At 33.4% G+C, this 19,011-nt stretch overlaps 1 protein-coding gene across 6 annotated transcripts in view; it reads left to right on the top strand.

Moving 5' to 3' along the window:
- Lrba (LPS responsive beige-like anchor protein) overlaps nucleotides 1–19,011 on the top strand; it is a 719,595-nt gene that overhangs the window by 197,927 nt on the left and 502,657 nt on the right. For all 6 annotated transcript variants that reach the window (XM_076865289.2, XM_076865291.2, XM_076865292.2 and 3 more), the window contains exon 31: nucleotides 406–539. In XM_076865289.2, the coding sequence (XP_076721404.2) occupies nucleotides 406–539 (134 nt within the window). The remainder of the gene's footprint in view (nucleotides 1–405; nucleotides 540–19,011) is intronic.

Raw genomic sequence — 19,011 nt, forward strand, 5'->3', positions numbered from 1 at the left:
TTTGTTAAAGTGCATTCTTGTATTTCCATAGGATATTGTCTAAGTTCTAAAAAAATATTGAAAACAGATAAATATGAAGATAAATATGAAAAACAGATAAATATGAAGCAATGAAGAGAGTTCATATTGGGAGAATAGTCTATATTGTACTACTAGAAAGTAGAAATGGGGGCCTGGGGTTGTGGCTCAGTGGTAGAGTGCTTGCCTAGCACATGCAGGTGCTGGGTTTGATCCTTGGCACCACATAAAAATCAAATAAAGGTATTGTGTCCAACTACAAGTAAAACAAAATATTAAAAAAAATAGAAATAGGAAATAAAATTATAAAAAGCTAGGTTTCTGATTTTTATTTTGTAATTCACATAATTAACTCAAGTGATCTGTATTTTTATATGTTTATTACAGAAGTGTCATCATTGCAACAAAAAAATCAGCAGCCTTACCTTCCACACTTACTCCAAATGTATCTGCCCATGCTGTCAGTGTGGTTTCTTCAGTAGATTCAGCTCAAGCTTCAGATGTGGGAGGAGAGTCTCCAGGTAGGTTAGCTATCAATGATTTCAACAAAAAAGTTTTTAGATCCCATTTTAGTAAAACTTAGGATTTTTGATAAAATTGTTTGTTAGGTACATTAGAAAAAGTTATTATACTGTTGATTGTTTACTAGTTTTCTCATTTAAATTGAGTAAAATCAAACAAATTACATAAAATATTTCAGCTTTTTCTCCACTCAAACCTAATAGTGTATAATGGATTAGAGATGTGGCTGGTTAGGTGAATGGGTGAATGTATGCATAATTGATAGTTTTTAAAAATACTTTTTTCTTCTTATTTTTCCAGCATTTGAGAAGATATATGTAGATGATGGTTTAAATAAGAAAGTTTGGTAACATGTAGCTCTTAAAAATCTGGGTGATTGTCGAATGTTTATGGACTAACTACTATGGTTTTTTCTGCATATTTTTCTGAATTAGAGTCTCAGAAAAGGAGAGCTGCTCTGAAGAATGGCATCATTCTAGTATGAGTCATACTGGTTCAAAAAAATTGATAGCAACCAATTTTATTTTTGCCCTTCTACCACATTCCCTCTGGTATATAAGTCATAAAAATACATGAGTACAAGAACCTAAATTCTTATATATTAACTGGTAGCTTAGTGGTGATACCAGGAAAACAGTTAACATCATGTTAGGAAAATGGATGTAACTTTATGTCAGTAGTATTTTTCTCTTGTTTTATAAAAAAATTAATAACAAAATAACCTTGAAAGGACTCATATTGTGACTCTACGGTAAGGCTTATGAAAAATAAAGGAATTTTGAAGGAATACCATAGTAGATTATAAGATATGAAATAATGTTTTTACTTGTTTTGGGACATTTTAGATAAGGTTTTGCCTTCTATATTCTGTTCTATTTTATTTGGCAAACTAGTATGTCTTAGAGTTTGGTTCAAACTTGATGTTGCCTACTAGTGAGTAGTCAGGGTCTTTTTTCATACTTTCTATATACTATAGTCATGTATCTCCAAAATGAATACTATGATTATTTGTCTTCTCTAAGTTGTTTTCTCCCACTTTTGTTATTTTATTGTATTAACAAAAGTATCTCTTCCTAGTTTTAAATGTAATTTTTTACAAATTTCATAATGTTTAGTGGTAACACAAAATGTTCACGGTATTTATGTAAAAATATATGCAATACTTTGTTATTTAAACTTTTTATATATGGTCAAGATTCTATAAAATTACTTGATTATCTCTGTATAATTGGACTACTGACAATTTTGATTTTCAAAATTTACTATTTTTGTTTGAGAAGTACATCAGTAGTCATATTATTTTCATACTTAGGAGAAAATAGGTGTGTTAGCTTTCTATTGTGAGAAAATACATGAGGTAACCATCTTAAAGGGGGAAATATATTTTGGTTCATAGTTTTAGCGGTTTCAGTTCATGGTTACTTGGCCCCAACACTTTGGGCCTCAGGGAGGATAGAACATTATGGTGGGGAGCATGTGGCAGGGCAAAGCTATTCATCTCATGGTGACCCAGAAGCAAAAAGGGGCTAGGGATAGGATAGACACTTCAGGGGGCTGGGGTTTGTAGTTCAGTGGTAGAGGACTTGCCTAGCACATGTGAGGCATTGGTATCAATCCTCAGCACCACATAAAATAAATAAATAAAGGTTAAAAAAAATAAAAAAGGTAGACCCTTCAGGGACATAGACCAAGTGACCTACTTCCTCCATGTGGACCCCATTTTCAAGTTTCCAGTACCTCCCAATAGTAACCAATAGGTGAGGAATAAATCTTCAACACATGAACCTTTAGGAGACTTTCCTGATCCACACATAGAATAGGTATAAAATAAATTTCCAAGTGGAAACTAAAAACTGAAGTAGAGATCAAATCCAGTGCTTTATAAATTAGATAGCATTTTGTTGAGCCTTGGTTTTTTATGTTGTAATTTTTTTAAACTAGTGGATTATTTGTTAGATCACTATTAGGCTTACAGAAAAATTGGATGGAAAGTATAGAGTTTTCATATACTCCTGCCATCCCCCTCTTTCCAGAAACAGTTTGTCAATCTATTGTGTTTTAAGCATATGGATTCCTGCTCCTTTTTCTCATTGAAAATCCTTAACAAAAGTCAACTGTGGAGGTTGGGGCTCTAGCTCAATTGTAGAGTGCCTGCCTCATACCTGAGAGGCACTGAGTTCGAGTTCATTCCTCAGCACCACATGAAAATAAACAAATAAAATAAAGGTATTCGATCCATCTACAACTACAAAAAAAATCATCTGTGGTTTTTCTAGACTAGTTCTTTATGAGAAAAATTGTATTAGTTACTGTTATCTATGAAACAGTATATTTACCATCTTTTTTATTCCATAGTAATTAATTCCTTACTCCCAGATTAAATGTATTAATTTGAGAAGTTCAAAATAAACTGAGTATTTTCCTCTTATTTTGAAGTTATTGCACTTACATCAGTTTATTGATCTGAGTAAATAGGACCCTTTGATGACTTCTAAGTATATTCTTCAAAATTTAAATCACAGAGCTTCTAGAAAAGATAAGAAATAGAAAAAGCTGAGATATTTGGGTTAATTTGACACAAAACATCATTATATCTTTTTTTCTGAAGATTTTTTCCCCAGTAAATTTGTTATAGTGAAAACTACATGCAGAATTATAAGATAATTTGCTATTTTGAAAATTATTATATTTATTGGCCAGAAACTATAAAATTCTGTATTATTGATATGGCCTATAATGTATTTTTCCCCCTATTACTTAAATTTTTTTGATAACTAAATTTTATTGAATATTTAAGAACATGCAAATTGCAATATATTATTTAGAAAGTAAGGCAGAAAGCAAAACTTTCAGAAAAGATTATTTTTATATGTATGAAAGAAAACTATATTTTGGCTATTTCTTTTTTCTTTTTTTTTTTGTTTTCATTTTGCAGTACTAGGATTGAACCTAAGAGTTCTCTACCACTGAGCTACTATACCAACAGTACTTTTTATTTTTTATTTTTTGTTTTGAGACAAGGTCTCACTAATATGGCCAGGCTGGCCTTGAACTTGCAATACCCCTGTATCAGCTTCCCAAATAGCTGTGTTTACAGGTATGGGTCATTTTGGCCAGCTGTATTTCTAGATTTTTCTACATCTGACATATAATATCTTTCTACAATAAAAATTAAGATTAAAAGATATTTTTAAAAAGTGCTCCTTACTAGTTAAGATAGTTACTTCCCCAATATAAGCCACATAAGGCAGTTGAAATTTTATAGGTTCTGGCTCATTGCTGTCCATCATTTAATAATAATCCCTTTATGTTCTTAGGCTACAGATTTATTTTCTTCAAATGCTTCTATTATTATTATTGGACTTAAAATTAGACTCATTAGACAATATTCCTGGATTGTCACAGATAAGGGTCCTACACTTTTGTACACACTAACAGACTTCTTTAAACTCTTCTCTAAACATCACCTACAATTTGAATTGTCTTCCTCATTAGTTTTTAATATCAATGTCATCTTTGTTCTCTGTCTATATTTGCATTAAATAAATTATTGACTTTAATAGGAAAAAAGAACAGAAAATAGTGCAAAGGAGATTAATGAAATGTTATTAAAGTACATCTAATACACTTGGAAATTTAAAATGTTATGAACCGATAGACTTGGGATAAAGTAAACATGAAGTCAGTAAAAATTTTTCAAGTAATTTTTTTAATTCATAGAAAATCATACATATTGATATTATACCCATTACTTAATTTTTGTATAATGTGGGATGTCACCTGTAAATTATTTGAGCTTATTTGACCATCTTTTCTAGGCTTTTCCCCAGGAAGATTTAGGTTTGGCATTGCAAACGATTTTGTGGCCCCTCCCACACAATGTATTGTGCAATGCATGTGACCTTTGTTTTCCCTGGGGTAGGAAGCCGCTGTCCTAGCTCTGGAGTTGGGCATAACCTATTGCAAACCGGACAGCCCACCTCCCACCTTAATTGGAGGAGAATATTTTATGGAAAACTTTTGATGTTCCCTCATATAAATAAAGCAAATGCAGGCTTTCACACACTCTTTTTTCTAGTGTGGAAGCTCACCCCTAAAGTCGAAGAGCCATCCCATCCCTGCTTTCTAAAATTACTTCCTGTGTCCTGTGGTTTCTTCATGCAGTTTTCTCTTTCTTAGCTTTATTCTGTAGCCAGCACGTTATATGATGAGGAAACCCAAATTTTATTGCCTGAGCGGGATGTGAGCAAGAGTATAATTTATGCTAGTAGTATTTCTCAATGTTCTCAATTTTTTTCATGTTGACCTGGAATTTTTAAAAATGATTTTCTTTTCCTTGTTAATCTCCCTTTTTAATTTATTTTTATAATTTGATGCTGGGGATAAATCCCAGGCCTTACACATACTGAGCTATACTACTAGTCAACCTCTTATACTTTAAAATGGTTCATTTCTTTTCCAGTTATTTCAAATTTCTTTGTGATAATCTTCCTTTCTTTTCATTTATTTTGGTTTTCAAAACTGACTCTTCCCTTTTTTGTCTTTTTTACTATGTTCTTCTCACTATTATATGATTTCTCTGTTTCATTTTATTACTTATATTCTGTTAATTAATGCCATGAAGATTAGTGCCTTGATAAGAAAAATCTAATCTTGTGTTTACAGCCTCCTACTTCCTATTCCCCTGTGACACCACTTTATATACTTTTGTCTACCACATTTCCATTTGTACCTTATTAGGTACAAATCTGTTAGTCTCTTTGTATTAGTCAACTTTTGATCACCATTACAGATATTTAAGAAAAAACAAGTTAGAGGAGGAAAGAGGTTTCAGTCCCTGGTTAGCTGGCTCCATTGCTTGGCCTGAAAAGGCAGTACCTCACTGTTGCAGGACATGGCAGAGGAAAGCTGCTCAGGAAGAAGAGAGGGGGTGTGGGCAGGAAGGGAAGGACCAGTATAAGAAAATACACTTCTAGGACAACCCTCCCTTACCTGCTTTCTCTGATCTAGTCCTCCCACCTACAATTTCTATTTCTTCCTAGTAGTCCTAATTCAGCTATCAATAGGTTAATCCACTAATGAGATAAAAGTCCTCATGATCCAATCGCTTCTCCAGAAGCCCTGTCTTTGAACTTTGCTACAGTGAGGACCACGCCTTCAATACATGAGCTTTTGGGGGATATCTATATATAATAAATAATTTCTCTTTTTCTTGGTTCTAGTAGGATTTGGAAAAAATAATTAGAGGATGGTTTGATTGTGGTTATTGTATGGTGAGCAGGACCGTTTGTTGTTGTACATCTCAGTAAGTTAGGAATTAGTCTTTGGTCTTGGATTATTTTATTTATATGAAAGTGCAATTAATATTTGTTTCTATGGGCTTTACCCTTTATACCTCGCAACCATGATAGCTTTGAATTTTATAGTGAATGAGCAACAACAACAAAAAAATGAACTGCTCAAATTCAGTAATAATGTTATAATGTTATTGGTTATTAAAAATTTACTTAAGATAATTCATTAGTATAAGTGGGAATTTCCTTTTGTTGATAGAAAGCATAAAATGTGAGTTTCATAGCAGAAAGGTTTAAACTATTTGAAAATTTTAACATAAAAATGGGATTTCTAAATTTTACAACTGAAAAGACACTAAGACTGGGGAGATTGATTCCAGAATAATTTTATAATTTAGCTTAAAAATTGAGGATTTGTACATTTTCATTTTGTAACAGTATAGGTTACTAAATCTATAATTAGTATATATAATGTCTTTAGTATGCAGATTTCAAATTTCAGTTGGAATAGCATACCTTAGTGTCTCCAATCTTGTATCAGCAAAAAAGCATGATCAAATAGCAACATTGGGTAATCTCCCTTCACGTAGGGTAAAAGAAATTTATTAGAGGACAAGCTGTACCCTTTGTGTATGCTTAAAAAAAAATAAAAGGAAAATAAACCCAGAATTTTAGTAAATACATAAAAATCTGGAAAAGTTGTGATCAAAGACTTAATTATCTAGAATGTTTTATGCTTATGTATATTAATTTGCCTTACTTTTTTTTTTTTATCAAATAAGTTATGGTGTTTTCCTACCATGCTGCAAAGCATTAATAATAAAGCTAAATTGAGTCTAACTCAGTAAAGGAACTAGGTGCACTGTTCTTCAGTAATTTTATGCTGTGTTTTTGCTAATTTGCAAAACTTAGCTAGTTGACTACTTATTAAATATTGGATTCCATTCTGCTTATTAGAACCATGCACATTATTAATTAATAAGTTCTTTGATGTTAGGGAAAATATTTGAGTCATAATAATCTTTGACTTATCTTTTTCCATTCAATAAAAAAGTTTCATTTATTTATTGAGTTTTTACTGGTCATATATACAATTCCTTGTAGAATTAACTGATCCAAGAGGTACACACACAGACACACAGACACACACACACACACACACACACACACACAAATATAGAGTACCAGTCTTTAGGGATTAAAAATTGGCATTTGTTTTAATGATTCTTTATTGCAAGGAACATTAGTTATTTAGACCCTCAGGGATCTTGAATAAACAATTGACTACTCCCTGGATAGATACTAGACAGATGATCTATTTGCATTTTCCTTTCTGTTCTTTTGAATGTCTGGAAAACTGTCAGTTTGAAGGAGTCAGTTTATCAGTGTATGGATAAGGAAAAGATAAGTCCGTATTCCTCCACATGTTGGAAGTGGCTTCTGCATTTGTATGTGTCATCACTTGTTAGGAATATTTAATGTTAAGTTAATATGAAACAAATTTTCTATAAGTGTATATTTTTATCTGAGTTGAAAAGATGTAGAGTGTATTCAGAAATTGTATTTTCTCTCAGGTAGGAATGAAGGATAATCTGGTGTGAAATTACTGATGTATTCATCTTAATCTTTCATGTGAATTTTTCCTTATAAGTATTAATGGTTATTTTATCTATTGTTATTGACCAAATGCCTTATGACTTAAAAAGATCACTTTGTAAAAGTCTCTTTTTGCTATATTTTGTTTTTTTTAATATTCTGCTTTAAAAATGAAAATTGACATTTTTTTCTAAAAAATATATTTTCTAAAAAAATAATTTTTGCTATTATTTTATTTAGAGCTAACAATATTCTTCCTTTTGAAATATTTTTAATATGTATTTCAACTGCTTTAAAGTTTGGTCTGTTAGAATGGTAAAAGCTAATTTTGTTTTACAATTACTGCATAAAACCTTGTACAAACATTTTATTGGCATTTATTACTTCCATCTCATTTAAGTAAATGGGTCCTTATGTGTTCCTTTTCATCAACTTCAGAAAAGTCCAGGAAGAACTGTCAATACATTTTTAGAGAAAATGAGATATTTAAAATAAAGATATTGTCTTTAAAAATTATGATTAGATAAAAAAATAAAACTGAGAAATATTATTAGTCACTGATAATAGGAGTCACTAGTCTACCATTGTTCAAAGATCACATTACTGTGAAGATTCTAGAAAACTGCAAGTATAATAAGCTGTTGTGTTCCTGAAGTACTTGTATGAATGGAAGGATTGGACCTGGCTCTCAGAAGTGCCAAATTCCAAGGGGTGAAAAAATTTTCAGATTTGCTTAGTTTAGCCCTCTTATTTGAAAGTCTGTTGTAAAAATGCAAAACCGAAAATATTTTTTTGATGAAATAGGAGTTGATATGTGTACTTTAAATAATTGTAAGCTTGAAGAAACATGTGCTTCGGTTTCAGTTTTAAATTAATTCTGTATATTCTGACCACCAGGAACTTGCTTGGAGTTTTAGTGTAATTATTATTAGCTCTCCATTAAGCCAGCATGGCAAAGATGAGGGGAATGTCAGCAATACAAAATTCCCAGTAAAAAGAAGAGTCAATTCTTGTTGAAGGGGAGGGACGTATGTTGAAGAAAAGAAAAATTTTACTCGAATTCATTTTGTATTAGGAATATACTTACTGTCAGATTTGGATTTAGTAATTACCCAGAAGTTGATTGTGGAAGATTGTGGCATTTTCTGTGTGAATCTCCGAGAGGAGCCAAGCCTGGAGGATAAGAGACATAATTCAGAATTCTGGATCCTTATGTTTTTCTGACACTTGGTAATCAGAACTGATGATTATTGATCAAGTTAGGTCTAAAGACTAAGCATGTTTCAAGGAAGGTCAAGTTCCCCTTCTGATCCTTGCTTTCTTAATCACTTTAATCCATAAAACAGAAGTACATGCTGACTGTGCTTATCTGTACCTAGAATTTAACTTATATTTGCCTTACCTAAAAGAGCAAGTTGAATCAGAATTCCCAGAGAAAATTTAAGTAAGCCTGAGAAAGTTCTAGGAGTAGTATAGGGCAATGGCAGGTTTTAATTAAACTGTTTTCTTCTAGAGTAGCAAAAATTGCCAAACATTTATGGCTGTGTTTTATACTAGTCTGGTAAATGAAAATGATGAAAATCTACTTTTTAAAAAATTTTAATTATAATTATTATCATTATTATAAAGGTACTAGGGATCCAACCTGGAATGTTCTACCTGTGAGCTATATCTTCAGTTCTTTTAAAATTTTATTTTCAAGACAAGGCCTCACTGAATTGCCCAGGCTGGTATTTATTTTGGGATCGTTCTGCCTTAGCCTCCTAAGTTGGTGAGATTGTAGGCATGTGCCACTGTGGCCCAACCCCAAAATCTTCTTTTTATAATAGTTAATTCTGATTTGATTCTTTTTTTTTTTAAGTTTTTGTCAGAATTTGCCTTTAGTTTCTTAAGTGTTTTTTTTTAGTGACATTTTAAAAGGCACTTCATTTCATTAAGTTTACCTATGTTCTTGAATCAGGCCTGTTTTGCACACTATACAGAATGCCAGTCATTAAAAGTGAGAAATTTGCTAAAGAGAATTTGTTCATGAGGTACCAATGATAACGTGAGCCCCAAGTCTTAAATCTTCCTTCCTAGGGATAGGGTTTAGGGATGTTAATAAAGTAACAGGGTGGTCTCAGGCATGGAGAAAGAAAATTGGAGGCAGTGAAAAGTGAAATAATTTGTGGTCTGTGCATGTTTAGGAGCTCTTCATGGCACTTATGAACAGAAAAAATGACAGTATTAGTATATATGATCTGAGGATAGAGTTTTGCCCCTCTGGTGTAAAAAAGTCATTCATTGAATATCTGCCCAGAACCAAGTGACTGGCCAGAGAGTTCATCCAGGTTAAGATAGACAAAAAGAATAATGCTGGAGGCATCACAATACCCAGATTCAAATTATACTACGGACCCACAATAACAAAACAACTTGGTACTGCCATAAAAAAGTTACGTAGACCAATAGAATGGAATAGAAGACAGACACAAACCCACACAGCTACAATTGTTGATTCTCCACAAAGGTGCCAGAAATTTTCACCTGAGAAAGATAGCCTCTTTAACAAATGGGATATCCAGGGAAAACTGGATATCCATATGTTGAAAATTGAAACTCGTTTCCTCTCATTGTATACAAAAGTCAACTCAAAATGGATCAAAGACTTAGAAATAAGACCAGAAACTTTGCAACTGCTACAGGAAAACATGAGAGAAATACTTCAACATATAGACATAGGCAGCAACTGCTTCAATAGGACTCCTGTAGCTCAGGAAATATTTCCACTGACATAATTACAGTTACTTTATATTTGACAAAGGCACCAAAAATGTACATTGAAGAAAAGATAGCCTCTTCAACAATTGGTGCTGGGAAAGTTGGAAATCCATAGGCAACAAAATGAAATTAAGCACCTATCTCTCACCATGCCCCAAACTCAATTCAAAGTGGATGAAGGACCTAGGAATTAAACCAGAGACACTGCATCTATTAGAAGAAAAAGTAAGCCCAAATCGCCATCATGTCAGATTAGGCTCCAGATTCCTTAATAAGACTCCTATAGTGCAAGAATTAATATCAAGAATCAATAAATGGGATGGATTCAAACTAAAAATCTTCTCAGCAAAAGAAACAATCAGGTGAATAGAGAGCCTACTAATTGGGAACAAATTCTTATCATATGCACATCAGATAGAGCACTAATCTCTAGAATATATAAAGAATTCAAAAACCTTAACACCAGAAAAACAAATACCCCAATCAATAAATGGGCCAAGGAACTGAACAGACACTTCTCAGAAGAAAATATACAATCACTTAACAAATATCTGAAAAAATGTTCAACATCTCTAGCAATTAGAGAAATGCATATCGAAACTACTCTAAGATTTCATCTCATTCTAGTCAGAATGGCAGCTATCCAATACAAACAACAATAAGTGTTGATGAGGATGTGGGGGAAAAGGCATACTCATATATTGCTGGTGAGACTGCAAATTGGTGCAGCCAATATGGAAAGCAGTATTGAGAATCCTTGGAAAACTGGGAATGGAACCACCCTTTGACCCAGCTATCCCATTCCTTGGTCTATACCCAAAGGACTTAAAAACAGCATACTACAGGGACACAGCCACATCAGTGTTTATAGCAGCACAATTCACAATAGCTAAACTGTGCAACCAACCTAGATGCCCTTCAGTAGATGAATTGATAAAGAAAATGTGGTATGTATACACAATGGACTATTATTCAACATTAAAAGAGAATAACATCATGGATGGAGCTGGAGAATATAATGCTAAGTGAAATTAGCCAGTCCCCCAAAAACCAAATGCCTAATGATTTCTCTGGTTTAAGGATGCTTATTCATAATGTGCTGTGGGTGTTTGGGGGATGGGAGGATTAAATGAATTCTAGATAGGGAAAAAGGGAAAAGGGGAGGGCAGGGAAGGAAAGGGGCACAGGGGTAGGAAAGATAGTGGAATGCAATGATCATCATTACCCTACATACATATGTGAAGACATGAAGAATGTGACTTTACTTTGTGTGTTCTACCAGAGATATGAAAAATTAGGCGTTATGTGTGTAAAATGAATTGTAATGCATTCTGTTGTCATATATAACAAATTAAAATTAAAAAAAATTTAAAAATGGGATAGTGTTAAACTAAAAAGCTTGTGTACACAGCAAAGAAATAATTAACAGTTCTATGAGAATCTACATAATGTGCGAAAGTCTTTGACAGTTGCTCTTCTGACAGAAGATTAGTATCTAGAATATATGAAGAGCTCACAAATCTCAAGACCAAAAAAATTATGACCCATTGAATAAATGGACAAATGGGCTAAACAGACACTTCTCAAAAGAGGAAGTACAAATAGCCAACAATTATATAAAATGTTCAGCATCTCTAGTCATCAAGGAAATGCAGGTCAAAACTACACTGACATTTCATCTCAGTCCACTTAGAATCATAGTCATCAAGAACACAAATGATGATGCTGGTGAGGATATGTGATGTGGGGAGAGGATTCTTATGCCTCTTCTACACTGTTGGTGGTAGTGTCAATTTTTACAGCCACTATGGCAAAACCAGTATGGAGATTCCTCAAAAGACTGGGAATGAAATCACCACATCATTCTGCTAGACCACTCCTTGGTATTTATCCAAAAGAATGAGATCAACATACTATAGCAATACCTGCATAATTCACAATAGCACATCATGGAATCAGCCTAGGTGTCTGTCAGCAGATGAATGGATAAGAGAACATGGTATATTTGCAAAATGGAGTTTTATTTATTTAGCCATAAAGAAGAACAAAATTAAATTATTTGCAGGAAAATTGATGGAACTGAGAAGCATTAAGTTGAACAAAATAAACCCGACTCAGGAAGTTACTACAAATTTGAGAAGTATTTGTAATGTATGATAAGAGGTACATATCACTAATTAAATGTTGTAAATAAAAAGATTCTGGTAAAAATGCTCATTTATATTTTATCATTATATTTTTGCTCATTTAGTTTTGTAAATGAGCAGTAAATCGAGAAAATGCATTCAATTCACCAACAGTAAAGGAATATAAATTGTTGATTCTTTCACAAAGGCAAAATTGCAATATGTATCAACCTTTACATTGTTTGTTTAATGACTTTTAGATGACATATGGAGAAAATAAAGGAGTGTTACAAACGTTTGTATGAGCTTGTGAGAGAACATTGTTCTTATGATGTGAAGGAAAAGCAGCTGGACCATATTTAAAGTGATGAAAATAGATTTTATTCAGGACTGTTGAAAGAGGGAAAAAGAAACCTCAGTATAGAATCAGGGTGAATTAGAATTATGAATGCAGTATGGGCCAGTGGGGATTTATAGCCAAGGAATGGGGTGGGGGTTGGCTGAGAATTACTAAGAGGAAGCATCAAGGGTCAGGGGGGATTCTGGCTGAGTATAGGCCAAGGTGTTCTGATATTGCCTGGTTCCTGTTGGAGGATAAGGAATGATCCGGCATGATGAGACAATACCTGGGGAAAGTTGGAGGGTAGATACAGAGGGTGGTCATTTATGGAGGATAGAATGGAGGCGGGGTTGGTTCCTGCTAAGTTGACTTAGTGTTCTTGCTACAACTGGGTTTTATGAGAAAGTTCACAGATGGGCCTAGGAGAAGTTTCAGGAACTTAACTAAAGTTTGATTAAGCTAGAATCTTTTGTCAGTAGTCTAAAATTGGAAACAATGCAAATGAATGTTCCTGATTTTGCTTAATCTTCTACTTCCTCATCATTAGAGAGTATTCTTTGATAGGAGTATTATAGAATTAGACTGAAAAGAAAATAATTCAGTCATGTGGTGGTGTTTTTTTTGGATGCTGGAGATTGAATCCAATAGTTTTGAGTGTACAAAGTATATACTACCTAGTGAACTGAACCACCACTCTTTGTCCCAATACTGATGACAACTTTGATCACTTGATTAAAGTGGTAACTGCCAGGATAATATAAAGTTACTCTGAATTTAATTCACAAGTGTTTTGTTGTGTTGGGGTACTTTGAAATTGTTTAAATATCCTGTTCCTCAAACTGTCAATTTATTCATATAAATATGCCCTCTGTTTTCTACTGTATTTAATGGGTTATTATTAATTACTGTCATTACTTATTTTCATTACTTATTGTCCACAGTTGGGAATCCCTTCAAGCTGACTTCTCATGTTCTTTTGACATATCTTGTGATTCCTTGGCCATTTACTTGCTTTCTAGAATGGTCAAATAGATGTTTTGAAGCTCATTTTTGTATTTTTCTGCACACATCTTAATCAGCCATTTCTTTCTTTTTATGAATAGTATTCAGAATCCAACAAGTGGATATTGGGCATTAAGATGTTATTCTTTCCAGATCTTCTCAATGGCTAGAGATGATATCTATAGGTATTTTCTACAGATATAATATTAAAGTATTTGTAAGAATTAGTGCCCGCAAGCCTGTAATCCCAGCGGCCTGGGAGGCTGAGGCAGAAGGAGTGCAAGTTCTAAGCAATTTAGCAAGACCCTATCTTAAAATAAAAAAATAGATGCTTTCATTCACATATGTTTATTTCTATCTCTCTATTTACTGTAACCTGAATTCACCAGATAACCTTCATCAGGCCATTACATCATATTTCTTTCTTTTCTCTTCTACTTAAATGCTTTCCTCACAGTGTTTGGGCTCTGATAACTTTCCCTGGACCAAGCGCAGCCTCCAACCTAATACAGATGCTTTTTAAAATCTATTCCAGTAAATTAATAACTGTTTAAGGTTTGGGAAAGAGGGACCTTGTTCTTTTTAAAGCATAATACTTTTATATTTTGATCATAATGAGAAAATACTGATTAAAGTTGTAATACAGGATTACATAATCTCAGAAGCTAGGCTTTTAAATCCAATAATACTTTGTGCTATAAAATTTGAGACCTTTGTGGTGGGAGGAGTGATGGAGGAGGTTTCCTGTGGTTTATTGCTTTGGAACCAAGTTGTAGTAGGACCCTTAATTCTTTAGGTATTGTCCTTTACCAGAAGCAAATCATTAGTATCAATATTCAGACAGTGTGTTTAGCTTGTACAGTCATGTACTCTAGTTTATATATTCTTGAGGATATGGGCTGACAAAAATTTCAAATTAGTAAACAGTTCTTTAATTCATCTTTTAAAACAGATTAGATTCTGCTGTAGTCTTGATTTTAAATGATAGTCTTTTTCTCAAAGTTAGGTATCAACTGTCTGCTGACTACAATTGTAAAGTGCTTTTGATTGTAAAATGCATCAGATTTGAGGTGCTGCCATGTGGAATAATGTGTATTTTGCCATGATGAGAGAGGCTGTTACAGAAAAGTATCCTTAAGTAGAGATTCCCTCAAAAACAAAATAAATTGGGGGGGAAGGGGGTTACTAGAGATTTAACTCAGGAGTGCTTTACCACTAAGCCACATTCCCAGTCCTTTTTTTTTTCTTTTCAATTTTGGGATGGTATCCCACTAAGTTGCAGAGGGCTTCTCTAAGTTGTGGATGCTGGCCCCAAACTTGCACTGTTTCTGCCTCAGCCTCTTGAGTTGCTGGGATTGTAGGCATATACTACCACACCCTACTAATTTTGGTTCTTTTAAAATAGGCCGAGGTTTTTTGCTACCTTTCTCAGTTTAATTGATTCTCTGCCTGAATTCACATAAAGTTTTTATATATACATGTATGTATATTTGTGTGTGTGTGTGTGTGTGTGTGTGTGTGTATATGTGTGTGTATACACACACACACACACCCACACACCCCCCCATATATATATATATATATATATATATATATATATATATATATATATTAGTAGATGGACACAATACCTTTTTTATTTTATTTATTTATTTTTATATGGTGCTGAGGAGTGAACCCAGAGCCTCACACATTCTAGGCAAGTGCTCTACCACTGAGCTAGAACCCCAGCCCCCACATGAAGTTTTTTTTTTTTTTTAAGGAGTACATGTATTCATCTATTTTATGCAGTATTTTGTAATATTTTATTGTTATTTGAAACAATTAAAAAATAAGCATTCAGTTATTGACCATTTTTTTTTACCATTTTCCTACCTTTGCTATAATTATTTTTTCTATACATCCACAAACATACATACATGCAATTTATTTTCTGAATGATTTGGAATAAATTTAAAGATATGACAATTTTCTCTAAATAAGTCAATGTGTTTCCTTTCTTACATATACTTATATTGACACATAAATGTTGGAATTAGGACATTGATAGGGATGCAAAACTATTATCTCATTCACGTTTCTTATTTCAATAGTTTCTCTAGGTTCCCATCAATGCCCTTTAGCAACACCTCCCTTATTCTAGTATCCAGTCTAATCCATGATGTGCATTTGATTATCAAATATCTTCAAACATTTCAAACTTACTCTATTGTGATTTGTTATTAATTATCTTTAATGCTTTTGCAACTTTCTTTGTTAAACTAAAATAAAATAGTTTTATTTTATACTGTTAAAAAATACTGTTAAAAAACTTTTTCAAGTTTTTGTTAATACAACCATGTATATAGATAAAAATACCTTTATGTATGTGAAAAATCACCAGGAACACTATGAAATCGCAGTTCTCAGTGATAAGATATATATTTTTCAGATGTTTAAAAATCAGAATCCTCCCCATAGTTTAAGTGCTAATTTGTATCTTACCATAAATTGTTTGATCTTATTCTTTCTCTATTTCCTTTCCAAATGTTATGCTTACATTTCTTTTCTTTTTTTGTAAGTATTATTTTGTGAGTTGTTTTATTTATCACCTTGAACACAGGAGTAGTACTATTTTGGTCTAATTATCTTTAAATTTTTTATTTATATATTCTGCTCATTTTTTCTTTCTGTCTATCTATCTATCTATTATTTCTTACATCCGTGACAGTAGTGGAGTATGCATTACATTCATAATTATCCATTCACAGCACCATTTTTCGTAATTCTGTATATAAAGTATGTTCATGTCAAATTATGCCATTATACATGAGCTTTCTTATTTTTTTTGCAATACAATTCTTAATACACCTGTATACCACAATTTATCTTATCTATGTTTGTATATAAGATATGTTGACACCAAATTCACATGAAATTTTCATCAATGCCTTCCAAGCAAAGAGTACCAGGACTTTGGTTTAATACGTTTGTTATTCTTTGAAGTATGTGAGTGGAGAAATGTATGTCATCTCAGGAATGATGTTTATCATAGGATTTGAACTTGTATTAGGTGATTTTGGTGAGGATTTAAGGAAGTAAGCCTTCTGGATTGAATACTGTTAGGAAGCAAGGGTAATTCTGTGATTAGATATTATCATAATGTCTAGGAGGGCATGACTGAGACTGCCACTGAATTTTGTAAATAACCAGCTTTCTCTGATAATAGGGCTTTGGGTGTTTGATTATTTTTGTTATTTGGGAAGAGTTCATTTTTTCCTCTGTGTTGGAACATGATTATAACATGGTATTATGTTGATTCTTCTTGGTCACCAAATATCCTTGTCTGATGTTAATATTATTCTGTGAAATTGTTTGTTATGGGTTAGATGTGGTGTCCCCCAAAAGCTTACCTGTGAGACAATGCAAAAAAGTTTGGGGGAGAAATGACTGGGCTATCGCCTTAGACTAATCAATGAGTTAATCCTTGATGGGATTAACTGACGTTTAGGGTGTGGTTAGAGGAGGTGAGAATTGGGGTGTGTCTTTGGTGTATATATTTTGTATATGGAGAGTGGACTGACTCTCTCTCCTTCTTGATCACCAAGATGTAAGCTGCTTCCCTCTGCTGCACACTCTGCCATGATGTTTATCCTCATCTTGAGCCCTGAGAAATGGAGCCAGCCTTCTGTGGACTAAGACCTCTGAAACCGTGAAACCTCAAATAATTTCTTCCTTCTCTACAGTTGTGCTGGTTGGGTTATTTAGTCATAGCAGCAAAAAAGCTTACTAAACATTGTTTATATTTAAAATTGTTTATGTATAATGCCAAGATCTAGCTGTGGGCCCCAATTCAGCTCCTAACAACAAACAATAAGGCTTAGCTGATGTCCTCAGATGTCAGAGGACTACATTTTTTCCTTCTCATGTATTTTAACCATCTTTCTTTCTGTATTCTAGATGAGCATTTTCTCTTTCTTCTCCCTTTTTCTCTTGAAGTCTCAGAAAACTGTCTTCCAAATTAGCCTTCTAAACTCATTCTTCAAAGACTTGTCATAATGCATATTATTTCTGTTTTTTTTTTTTTATTTTAATATTTATTTTTTAGTTTTCGGCGGACACAACATCTTTGTTTGTATGTGATGCTGGGGATCGAACCTGGGCCGCAAGCATGCCAGGCGAGCGCGCTACTGCTTGAGCCACATCCCCAGCCCCAGTTTCTGTTCTTACCCATTCTCTGTCAGGGTTAATTTCCTGGCAACTATTTTTCTCTTGCCATGTAAAATTCACAAATACAGTTCTTTGCTAATAACGTAAAGAACATGATTCCTATAGGAGACAATAGTTTGAACACTTTACACTATAAGAGGATGAACTGGTCATTTAACAATATAGAGTTACAAGAGTATCTAAGGTTATCTGGAAGCATTGATTGGAAAGACAAACAAAATCATATGATGAAAGTTAATTTGACATAGTAGTTTGAACAATGGAAGTGAAATAAAATAGTAGGAAATAGGTAAGGAAGTATATACCAGGTGAGAAAATTGATCTATTAAATATAGGAGTTCAGAATGACTAAGGGAATCATTTCTGTAATTCATATTGATTGAAGACCTTCTATTGTGTTAGATTCTCTAGACTCTAGGTAGATGGATGAAAAAGATAAAAGTTTCTGTTTTCAAAAAGTCTGTATAATAGAAGAACATTTTAAAAATCAACTAAAGTAATGTGGCTGGGGAGAGGGAGGTGGCTGCTAAGGTGTGCCATGTCTTTAGACAGCTGAAAGCCCATCTGGGTCTGTCAGGTCCTAGGTGAGCAGGTCATTGCCCCATGACTTCCCATAGAGTTTTGTTACTCTTGTATTCCTTGGCAGCAGCAATAGATCAGGACAAATTGAGGGCTGCATCAGAGCTACCCACCAGGAATATGTACAGGATGTATTGCATGCCATTTTTGCACAGGTGTTCCTTCAGATATTTTATGAGTGCATGACTTCACTTATGGATTGGAGATAGGAAAGTAGACAGTTTTCCTTCTCCTTCCCTTCCCCAGCACATTTTTACAAGTCCTTCATTCACCTCAGGAACAATAAGCCTTCCTAAGTACTGATTAGTGTTAAATCCCAACACTGGGTATGTTAGTGAGTCCTTGACTCAATAAAAAAGTGCTGGAGATGTAGTTCAATGGTAGAACACTTGGCTCAAAGTACCACCAAATAAACACTGTAATGACAGTGAGTACAAATGACAGAATGTAAATTCTGCTTGAATCATTTAAGAAAGGTTTCTCAGGTGTTCGTTGGTTGTTTGACAGACTAGACTTAGGCTGTCAGCATATAGCAGATGTTAACTGATGACTGAATGACATTTTT

The sequence above is a fragment of the Callospermophilus lateralis genome, chromosome 8 (assembly GCF_048772815.1).
Source record: "Callospermophilus lateralis isolate mCalLat2 chromosome 8, mCalLat2.hap1, whole genome shotgun sequence".
NCBI classification, from domain to species: domain Eukaryota; kingdom Metazoa; phylum Chordata; class Mammalia; order Rodentia; family Sciuridae; genus Callospermophilus; species Callospermophilus lateralis.